The sequence below is a fragment of the Macaca nemestrina genome, chromosome 18, assembly GCF_043159975.1.
Source record: "Macaca nemestrina isolate mMacNem1 chromosome 18, mMacNem.hap1, whole genome shotgun sequence".
In the NCBI taxonomy this organism is placed as follows: domain Eukaryota; kingdom Metazoa; phylum Chordata; class Mammalia; order Primates; family Cercopithecidae; genus Macaca; species Macaca nemestrina.
In genome coordinates, this window is record NC_092142.1 from 60,792,628 (window position 1) to 60,804,798 (window position 12,171).

General features: G+C 33.9%; 1 protein-coding gene across 4 annotated transcripts in view; it reads right to left on the bottom strand.

Moving 5' to 3' along the window:
• LOC105491484 (cadherin 8) overlaps positions 1–12,171 on the bottom strand; it is a 397,938-nt gene that overhangs the window by 75,527 nt on the left and 310,240 nt on the right. For all 4 annotated transcript variants that reach the window (XM_011757975.3, XM_011757976.3, XM_011757972.3 and 1 more), the window contains exon 9: positions 10,864–10,985. In XM_011757975.3, coding sequence (XP_011756277.1) covers positions 10,864–10,985 — 122 coding nt within the window. The remainder of the gene's footprint in view (positions 1–10,863; positions 10,986–12,171) is intronic.

Here is a 12,171-nt window from a genome sequence, read left to right on the forward strand (position 1 = left end):
CATACTATTTTCAAGTAACCTACGTGAAAATGGCTCATACCTGCTGTTGCATCTACGGGAGAGTCATTTGATTAGCTAAGCCACCATGAACAAAACAAAAGATGCAATAATATAGCTTACCTGTAGCAAAGAAGCGTAACTACCTGTCACACCACATCTCAGAAGTTTGGTCTAAACATCACACCAGAATTTAATATATTTTTCCACCACTTATTTTAGCCTGGAACTCCTTAGATAAGCAATTTATTGAGCCACTAGAACTACTGATCAAAAAAGTCTCAGATTATAACTCAGCAATCGGTATTTCAAACAGCCTTCTGGGTAATTCTGGTGTATACACAAGTATGAGAACCACTGTTTTCAGCCAATGGAAAAGATTCATGTTCACAGTTCTCTCCTCATAATTCATTAAGAGGCTTTATATTGTCAAGCTCATGTCAAGTTCAGTGCATTTTATGTTGGGGAGAAGGTGGCTGAAATGAATTATTACATTTTCTTCCAAATATCCCATAAACTGGTTATGATTAAGATTTTTGGTTAAACCACATTTGACCCTTCAATACAGATAGCCCCTGCTTTGGCATTTTATCTAAAAGTAGATGCCAAGTAGGTCACTTGAAGGACTTTACACTATTAAAATGCATTAAGATATCCGTACTAATGAGGCGAAAGTTTTCATTGATGAAATGACTTCTGAATGCACTTAGCTTTAAACAGTAAAAGAAAAAGAATAGATTTGTTCAAAGAAGTGTACCTCCACAGAGGCAGGTTGGAGACCACGTAGGGTCCACTGTGAGCTACCATGACCTCAGCTGATTTTTCAAGTAATTTCATTTCATGGGAATAATATAAAAATTTCTGGAGCAGTCATAAATACTTAGAAATATGCATCTAACGTTAAGCTTAAATATTTTCCCTTCTACCAGTGAAGTTAGTATGCAACTGAAAAATCTAATGTTTCATAATTTATTGTTGAAATATTTTCAATGTTAGGGAAAGCCGAAAGCAAAATATATGTCTTTGTTAGAGAAAACAAAGTGTACCTGGGATGTTGGAATAAGGAAATGAATTCCAGAACCATGCTTGGATTTTGATAGGAGCAGACTCTGTTCTATTTCTTGAGACTACAAAGTTGAAATTAAATAAACATTCTAAGACATGAAACTAGAAAACCATTGTGTGTTACAGTTTAATTCTGATCCTTAAAAATCTTCCATTGTTTATCAAAAATTCTAAATCTAAATTAGATTGTTTTTAACAGAGTATATTAAACTTTATTTTGGACTATTTTACATTAACTCAAAAACATTTTATAGTTGCAGAATATCACTGCCATTTTTATCTTTTGAAAGGTCAGAAAGAAATACATATTTCATGATCTGATCTGTTAACAAGCATAACTGTATCATAGGATCTATTAGAACCTCTTCCGTGAGTTCCTGTAGATACTATTTATCAATATGATCTTATGTGTGAGGAGTAGTCATATATAAGATTTGACCCCTCACTGCTATTAGAATAACAGGTGGCACATGGCAACTATTTAATAACTATTGGCTAAATGAAGTAATTGATGAATAATAAATAAGCGATGGCAGGTACATTTTTGCGGCATCATTTATCCTCACAATATCTTGAGAAGGAAGGACTAAGAAACGTATCAGCACTGCGATACATCCAATATATTATATATATTCAAATTATATAGAGTATATATTACATATGTATATATACACACATATGTGTGTATGTACATGTGTGTGTATCTGTGTGTGTGTGTATAAAATGTCTGGTCCCAGATAAGCCTAGTTACAAATTCTCTGCATCCATTGTCCCCAGTATATCAGGCTGCTTCAAAACTTATAGATATTTATAATTTCTATATATGTATTTCTATTAAATTGGGGCTTAGACCTTCAATACGTTGGAGTATGTGTAAGCGTGTCCCATCCATCCTTGCTGGCTTTGCTTTAGCAGCCTGAAGGTTCTTGATTGATTCTGACCAGTCAAATGCACACCCAAGTGGACATTTAAAAGAAATAGTTCTTTCTATGTATGGACAAGGTGAGAAAAACCTATTCTGTTGTAACTTTTGGAATGTTTTACAAGGTTTCTCGAATATACGTCTATCTCTAGAAAGACCCAGCAATAATAAACAGCGTGGCATCTTCAGTTGAAGCACACTGTCACTTTCTCAGGTAAAACTTAGTTTCCCTTTTCTCGAAATCCTTCTATAATGATGTGAATTGTAAGGTGATAGGGGGTGAAGGAAAGGAAGGGAAGTTACGGTCAAGGAAGAAGGAACAGCATAATGTTTGGCTTTCTATTAATGCTAGTATTATTGCCACTTTATTTCTAGTGATCATGTTAACTTTCCTGAAATATTAACATCTATCTCTTAGAGTAGTTTTCACCATGGGAAAGAAAGAAAGAAGTAGTTTTCAACCATGAAAGAGCTTTATATGGCTGTCATTCCTCAACTTGAAATAGTATGAAATTATTTACGTATGCACATTTAGGAGGGGAGAGGTTATAGCCTTTATCAAATTATCAATGATGTCCGTAACGGAATAAAGCAAAACAAAATACATTAAGAGCCTTAAAGAACGGTGCTTAAAAATAGAAATTAGGCACGCAAGACAAATCAAGTTATAACAATGATGATTAATTGAAAGGGGGGAATATAGGTAATTAAGAAATTTTATCAAAATCGACACAATAACCTAATTATTTCAAAACTGTATAATGTAGTACAGATATATTCACAGTTCATATCTAATCAAAATATATTGTCTGGATATTTTTGATAAATTGCATGGCATTCCAGTCACTACCAAGATTTTTATTCCCTACCCATTCAACATGTTTTCCGAGCTCACCATTTTTGTTTGTTTGTGTTTTTGGCCTGAAACATCTTTGCCTTAAAATTTATTAGGTGGCCATTTACAGCATGTAGCTTGCAGGTCTGACCTACAGGAAATATGGCAGAAGGAAGCAGATGAGGTTCTAATCTTATTGACACACTAAATGAAGTCCTCAGTCCTCTGGGCAGAATTTGGGACTCTGCCTTCATAAATGCATTGTAGAACTTCCAACATTTTTTTCAGTGTTGGATTTTTCATTCACTTTACCTTTATCGAAACTAAATTGAAGCCAAGCAATACAACGTTAGGATTCCAGAAGAATATATCTATACAAAGTTTGGATTTTCCAGTTTTTTTCTGCCTCTTGCATTCTTTTGGTGGACTCTGTATATCTGATGTGTATTTTGTATGCTAATGAAATTATCAATATTAAATACAAACCACTCCATCTCTTACCCTGATTTAAAAATCTATAGTTCATTTTCATTAGTAGGATAAAATTCACAGTTTACCACATAGCTTAGAAGAATCAACTCCCTTTTCAATCTTATCTCTTCTTCACCCTTACTCTATTACTTTGTGGTAATATCTCCTGATACCTCCTTAAGATTATAAATAGTAATTCCTATATTGAAAATATGTTCCATTGTTTATCTTCCCAGAGCAAGATTTTTCCAACTGGGTCCCATCTTCCACAAATTTTATAATTTTCTCTGAAGGAAATTTGAAAGATTTTATAGTCAACTATCCTTGGCAAACTCAAAATACCATATAATTTTCTTGGGGATTCATATGTATTTCTAAATGCAAGAGAAACTTGTAGTAAAACAAAACAAACAGAAGATCATGTTTAATTTTGTCTAATTTAATGTCTCCCAATCTTATTAGGTAATACACACACACACACACACACACACACGCAAACATACACACACACACACACACACACAAATCAAACCACATCATATATTGGCATGCTACAGCACAAGTTTCTATGAAAAACTCACTTTGAATAATGCTATCCTCTAAAACTCCATTTGAGTCTTTAAAAGATTGGAAGACTTTCTCAAAAGCCTCTGTGTGAAGGTGTGTGTCTACATAGCTTAATGGTTACAGCACTGTTAGCATTAGCTTCTCTGTCTTCCCCATATTATCTCAGATCCTCTGGTACCAGATTGTATGCAATTTATAAATCGTCACAAACACAAAGCCTAGGCTTAAAATCTCTTACCACCTAGAGTCAATTTGACTTTCTTTAAAAAACCTGCTCATCATTGTGGCTTTTATGTGCAAATGGAAACAAGTGTATCCAGGTTTCTTACCTGGCTCCCATCCTAATTCTTATCCAATATTCTGTAGTTTGAAAATATGATGAAAATATATCAGTCTGTAATAGCCCAAGACTTTAAACAATCTTTTATACCATTTTCTCTGTAGATAATCAATCTCAATTAAATTAGGGGCCAGAATAAAACGTGAAATTTGTAACCATGCAAGAGACCCAGTCAATATCTACAGAACTGCAAGTGAGTCTTTGAAAGATTGAGATAGAATGTGTTTCTATATAATGATTCCAGTGAATTTTTTTTTAATTTAATCCACAGATTCACATGGGGAGGAGTGAAGTATGGGTCCTTCTTTCACCCTTGACAAATAAAGTACTTGTAAATTATCAGAGGAATAGTTATTCCAATATTAGAGCAATAGATTTGTCTATTATATTGACCAATTTAGGAATCAAGTATAGTGTGTTGCTTTAAGCCATCTCATAAATGTATAACAATAACAATAAAACCCAACAAATATAATAGGAATAAAGTGTTTTTTTGCTTTTTAGACCACAAGACTGGTTCAAATAAATACCACTGAAAATTACAAGTATTTATTTAGTATGTATTTACGTATCTATATACCAATATCTATTTCGTTATTCTGAAGATCTTAGGGCTTAAACTAACAGAGATTATGGTTCAGCATCACAAAACTAGTAAATAGGAAAGAGCTGATTCATGTTTAGATTGTTCAAGTCCAGACCCTTCAAATATATATATATATATTCACTTTTGCTTTTCTTTTCTGCCAAACTTGTGCTCCAAAAATCATACTTTTGTTAATGACTCTCTCGAAATGTGTTTTGCTACATGTGGTTTCTTCAAATGTTGTTTTATGCATTCCATTAATTTACCATCACCTTACTCCACCCAAAATAAAGTGAAAATGGTATTTTATGCATTTTGTGGAGGCTATCAATTTCATCTGTTTTAAAATCAATCCTGTCTCCCTCTTGTGTATGCAGATAGATTATGAAAGATGCCTGCTGGCAGGAAAGCTAAAATTAAATCTCCTATATTTATTATTTCATGAATGTTATAAAGTACCATAACTTCATTTTATTGTTTCACATTTATTAGATAAAGACTCACAGAAACCAGACCAAAAAAAGGACCAAACCCATTCATTGCTAGTGTTTATCAAGGGATAATTATCTTTACTTCTCTTATTAAGCTTTATTTCTTTTCATTTAAGGTTTGATGAAATGCTTTTGAGTAAGAACATCATTTGTCACAGGAATGTATTGTTTTCTTTGGAAAAAATGCTCACTCTTGATCAGACTCAAGTTCTCATGATTATTTTATAAGAGGTGTGTCACACAGACATAGAATTTCAAAGTGCTGCTTCCTTGGAGAGCATTGTGACATCCTAGAAATCTCAGGGACTCTGGCACTTTTAAGAGCAGACTTTAAAATTAATTTTTGCCACTTTTCATGGTAAATCTTAAGTAAAACTCATAGTCTTTTTCAGCCTCAGCTTTTGTATCTATAAAATGTGGTGCTAACACCAAGTTCCCAGAGAAGGAATGCTGATTATATGTTAGATCTGTGTGTACACTTTTCACTTATGTAAGCAATAAGCTTTCTCAATTACTTGCATCTCCATAGCCACCACCTTAGACCTGGCTACCATTATCTTTTGCAGTAACAGCTTCCTAACTGTGCTTCCTGCTTAATCATGTGTGTGCATGTGTGTATTTTATTCAAGCATAAAACTCTTTATGTTCAATCTCATTTTTGCTTATTACATGCTAGTCACAAGCATCTTCCACTCAATGACCCTTCCACTGAAGGGTCAATGACCCTTCAGGATATTTGCACATGCCTATTCTGTTGGCTAGAAGACTGCCTTCATGCCTAGCTCTTTCTCTTTTTTTCCTATTTCACCATAAACAACACTCATTTCAAAAGTAACTTTATTTGACAATACTACATAAAGTAGATCCCTGAGTTTTCATTGTTCCACTCTGTCTAGTTGCTTGAATATTTATTTCAAGCCAGTTTTTAAAATTTTAAATTATTTTATTTATTCATTCTATTCTTTTCACAGAATCTCTTCTTCACTAAATTCCTAAGAAAAAATAATTTTTGACCCTTTCACATTGTTTCTTCAGATTGTATTACAACAATGAGCATCTTGTAGATGGGTAATAAATATTGTCCAATAAATAAATGAGGAATTTTTCATCTGAAGAGGTTAGCATGCATACTATGTGTTTATAAGTGGAACAAGTGTTTCCATGATAATATCTAAGAAATTACTTTTTGAAGTATCTGTCATTGCTGAACGAAATTATTTAGAACCATGATTCTAAGATTTTGTGAATATCTGTTACGTGTTAAGCATTGGCTAGATATATATCATCCAGAAGTATGAGTGACTACCTTTTTATTTGAACTTTGATACCCCCATAATAAACAAACTTTATATTTCTGCAATGTTGGTGAGAATGAAAGATGAAATTAAAGAAGAGAAACCAAAATATTTTTGTTTGTTTCTCTTTTTTAACTCAGATATAATTACTTGACACCAAACAGTAACTTGTATGATAGTGACGAAGCTCAAATATACTCCACTAGATTTATTTATAGTTACAGAAATTCTTTCCTGAAGAATAACTGAAACTGCCCGTCACCTCTCAAACAATGAATATTTTCTGAGACTGAACAAAACGCCTTGCCTCATGCCTCAGAAGAAAATATTCAATTCAGTCCCTGCACTGATAGATCATCCACAGAAAGTCACTCTAATTCTGTATATGGTAACCAAGAGGTTAATATCTGAAATAAAATCCAAGGAAGATCCTAGTAAGGAGGTAAGAGTTAGAACACAGTTATAGAAGGTCCTCTGGCCAACATTGGTCACTGAAGTTCTATATTTTTCCTTCGCGTTTGGTTCTGAGTGTGGGGTTGTCAAGTATATTGAAGGAAGATACTGATTTCTTCACATTTGTTACCTGTTCCTCCACTCGTCCAGCCAGATTACCATTCTCTTCAGAAAGACTCTGGTTTATCCCCAGCTGTCTCCTTTTCAGTACTTGATAGATGTTTTCTGTCTCTGGTGAAACTTGTCCTATATTAAGAGGTCTTTTCATTGAGATAGCTCCATTTCCCCTTCTCCCTTCAGCATCCCACCTGTCCAGAAGATTTGAAACATTTTCTGCAATTCTATCATTTATAATTTTAATTAAATGTTTGCCAGAGAGAAAATTCCATGAAGGTAAAAAAAAAAAAAGGCTGATTTTGGGGGTGTGGTATACTGCTATATTTTCAGTACCTAGCCCACTCCTGGAACATAGTTCGTGTTCAGTGAGTATTTACTGACTGACAGAAACCCATCACCCTGTCAGACACACAAACTGTCAGACACATATTTGGCTTTCTGATTTTGGAATCTCAACACACATTCCCATTTTTGCCATGGACATTAGAGAGAAGTAAGTGGAGAATATCCTATTTAACCTTCCTGTTAAACTGGGAGCCAAGTAATCTGCAAATGACTATATCATGTCACCACTGAATTAGAGTCGAAAGATGTATACCATCTTAAGTCTTTTGACTTAAAACAAATTACCTAAAACTATCCGATTTTTCAAAAAATATAGATAATTAGCAATGATAACATATATTAACATTTAATTATGCAACAGAGGGATTATTTAAAAGGATTCTAATCAAACGTGATTCAGGTGGATTTTGTGTAATGGACTGTGAACCATTACTCCCTATTGAGGTTGTAGTTACACTTTTGAGAGAACATATTCAAGGGAAGGTCACCTTTAACTTCAGAATCATGAGAAGGTGGAAGGAGCACATATGATTTCCAATTCTACTTTCAAAGTGAATCTAGACCTATTTTAGCTCAGATGTATCATGAACTGGAGATAACTGCCTAGACAGGAGAAAGCGACCTCCCTCTTTTTCTTCTTCTTTTTCATTCTGACTGTATTTAGATGAGTTCAATTCAGTGGAAAAAATATAAAGCACAACAGAATTCTCTATGCTCATGTTGATACTCATTTTCATTTTGTGAGCCCTTTCGAAAACCTGTTTACATAGGCCCTCTCAGTCCAGACAGTTTATACAGCCTGGATTTTTGTTAATGGCTTATCCTTCCTTGATTATTGCTAATAATTTCCAGCTACACCATCTCCCAAGAAACTGATCCCCTGAGTTTAGCCTTAAATCCACACCTTCCAGCCAAACAAGACATTTGAATGTCACCTGCAGTTTTTCTGAGGCTGTTGTAAAGCAGACATAAATTGTTTAAGAATATTGAGAAAACTATGAATTTAATGGCTCATTCGGTTTTTGACGTTTATTTTTCATGAGCATGTGATCATCTGCTAAGGAATATTTTAGTTCCATAGTGAGTCAGTCATTTGTGTGGTATTATGAGAGATGATTGAAAGTATATCTTTGTTGAACTTCTATAAGTAAACACTTGTGTGAATAACAAATACAAATTTTGGTAAATGTTAAATATAAAAATTAGATCATTGAGCATTAGACGTAACTTAGAAGTGATGTAAGGAATAAAACCTGAATTCTAACTAGCACAAAGGATTCAAAGAGTTCAAGAAAGTTGTTTCAACAATGGCATGTACATCAGTCAGCCATATGTCCAAAAATGTTGCTAAGGCATCAAAGATCTGATCCTTTCATTTAACTAATGAACTCTAATAAATATGCCTAAACAGATCATTAGAGGATAAGATGGTGTAGCACACATACACAAAACATAAGTGGTTCTTCAGACAAAGAGTCATTCATTGTGATTTGCAAAAATCATAAAACAAAGAATCAATTTTTTATTTTGGTTTTGCATAGGAAAGATGAGAAAACAATGCATTTTTTTCTGAAGTTAAGAAGAACGACTGAGAAATCATTAAAACTTTGAAAACAGTCAAAATCCACAGGGCAAACCTACAAATTCCCAAAGATCCAAGAAGCATGCTTGTCAATAACACAAGTGAAGCCAATGTTGAGTTTTTGAAATATCAATGTCATTGACTCTTTGAACTTATGTGATAAGGTTTGCATGATCTATGGGGTTTTATTTAAATTCTGAAGTATTTTACAGACTCTATGTGATTGAAAAAGTCTAGCTTATCAGTCTGTGATTTGGCTACATTATCTCAGCAATGATCTGGTCCACACAACAACCATATCCTTGAAACAACCTGACATATTTTGATCAAACTCTCTCTGACAACTCAATCTACCAATTTAGGTAGATGGTATTTATTGATATATGTGTATTAAAAAAACACATACGCATTCCCTTCTCAAAGGATCACAAATGAAGATGCTCAAAACGTGTGATTGACGGGCGTAATTCCACATAATAAAATTAGGAAACATTTAAGCTAATGTTAGAATGTTATAAAAATAAACATATATGTCTACTAAAGCTGAATGCTTTGATGAGATCTTGTCTTGATGTTTAAAAGTTAATCAGTTTTATTATTAGAATTTTAGCTTTAACGTGTGTGTGTGGGGGGGGGGGCGGTGTCTTATTCTGGTAGATGGAAACAATACTAATCCTCCAGATATGTGGGAGCAGTCTATGGGGAAATGCCCAATGTTTTATAGGAGGGTAACAAATTGATCATTTATAATAAAAGCATATGGCTACAGTGCTAGTCCTTTCTTTAGGGGAAAAAAATCTGACTCTTGTCAGGTAAGCTGCTTAGCAAATAGTTAAGTATAATTCCTAACACCCACATGAGGCACAAGAATAGTTGGATTAACAACTCCAGTGTCATACTGTCAGCTGCTGTTTATTTAAATTAAAATGTCACCATCCAGAAATAAATTAGGAAGTTGAAAAATGATAAATTTCTTAAACATACAGTACTTTGGTACCTTGTTCAAATAAATCTGTTACATTTATGGTTTTGCAGAACTTTACATAGGCTATTTCCATTTTGACATTCAGAGTATAGCAGATATTTGTTTCTGTTCATTTTGTTTAACTCTTTTCCTCGCTTTCTTCCTCCCTCTTTTTCTCTCTCCCTCCCTCCCTCCCACTCCCATTCCCATTCCCTCTCCCTCTCCCTTTTCTTCTCCCTCTCTCTCGCTTTCTTTATGTTTCTTTTTTCAGTTTTCATCTATGCTATATGAGGCACAAAAAAATGTTCTACTAATACACACATCTCAAACGCGTGTTGTTCATCTTATGCTGATCCAAATGTATATACATATTTACAGATTTCAATATTCACTTCCTACAACTTTCTATAAACCACTGGTCTTCTTGGGTTTCACTGTTATTTGTTATTCATATGTTTGCTATGAAACAAATGTCTCCTCTCCATGAGGTTTTACCTTGCTTCTTGTCATTTGAAAGTAAAAATTCAGTCCCCATCACTCTAAGACATCCCCTGCTATCATCCATATCCCAAGATATTTTAAGACAGTGATTTGGCTCTGGGTTCGTGGCACAGCAGGTTGTTCCACTTTAGGAGCCAATTTGGTCATAAGTAGGAAGAGAAACAACATCTGATGGAGAAAAAAAATTCCCTCTCTGTTCCCATTTGGATGTGTTTCTTGCCTGAGACTTTGCAGATCATAAATGATGCAAATGCACAATATAATGCAGGTTAATCAAATATGAGACAGTTGTATACAAACATATTCAGCATTAACAACATGGAGATATTTACTTGGCCGGGTTTTCCATTTTCACATAAAAATGCCTCATATTCGGATGCGAATTCAGGGGCGTTGTCATTGACATCCAGCACTTTAATAGCAACAGGTACTCGTGATATCTGACTGTGGTTCCCTATGGGAAGGAAAAAATAACATCAGCATTGAGGGTATTTCATTTTAACGTGCAACTCAACTTTCTCTTGAAAGCATGTGGGTCTGTTTCCAACTTCCCTTAATTAGGATGTTTTCAACATGGTGATTATAGAGTCTGACCAAGTAAGAAAAATAGCAAGTGCTTGACTGCTTTAAAAAAAGCATAAATTGTTATTTCAAACACCATTTGCTGGAGTTTAGCTTGATAAAGACCATATCTGAATAAATTAAAAGAGGTTTCTTTGATAAAGCAAGCTTTATTTTACTGATAAAATACATTCTTTAAAAGAAAAGTGTTGTATACAACAAAAATGTATCTCTTTTTTTCTTGAGTAGAACATAACCCATTTTAAGCTATTACTTGCTTGACTGGCTGTATAATAGAGATGAACACTTAAAACCTAGCAAAAGGCCAGAACCAAATCACTTGTTGAGAAGTGGTCCTTAACAATGATAAAAGAGATAAGATTAAAGATGAAGTATCATATATTTTATGAATTGCGTTTTTCATTAAAATTGACCCTGGAATATTTTTGGATAAGATGATCCCTAGTCATTTTAATATTGTCATTTTCATGAAGATTTTTGTCAATGTAAATGAACAATAATCTTCTAATCTTTCCAGGTCAATTCCAATAGCAGAGAACTCAATACGAAATCCTTAATCCCCAAATCCAAATCCTTATTTTTTAAAATTATATATACACACACACACATAGAAGGAGATCTAGTCCATTAATACATTGCTGACTTGGGCCATGTTACGATTTTCACTTGCAATAAATGAAATATAGTTTGACTTTGACTGTACCATGTAATAATCTTTTGATCTGTTATAAATTATACAGAATGCATTGGAGATGACCAATTATTTACTTGTGTTTCTGTGGCACTGAATATTTATAAGCAAGTCGAGAGGGGAAAAATGTTTGGCTTTGAATATTGACAAACAGACTTGCATTTGATATATCAAACTCCTCTTTTTGACAATTGATTACATTTGGAGCTCTAAAATACTCGTTTTTTTGCTTAAAGACAAAAGTACTCCTAAAGCATACACCAAATAGCTATAGCTATGCTACAGATCTACAGTTGGTTTGCCCTGCTGGCTCCGCTACAAGATTTGAATGTAGTTGAGTGCCATGACAACTCTCCAATATTCTAAT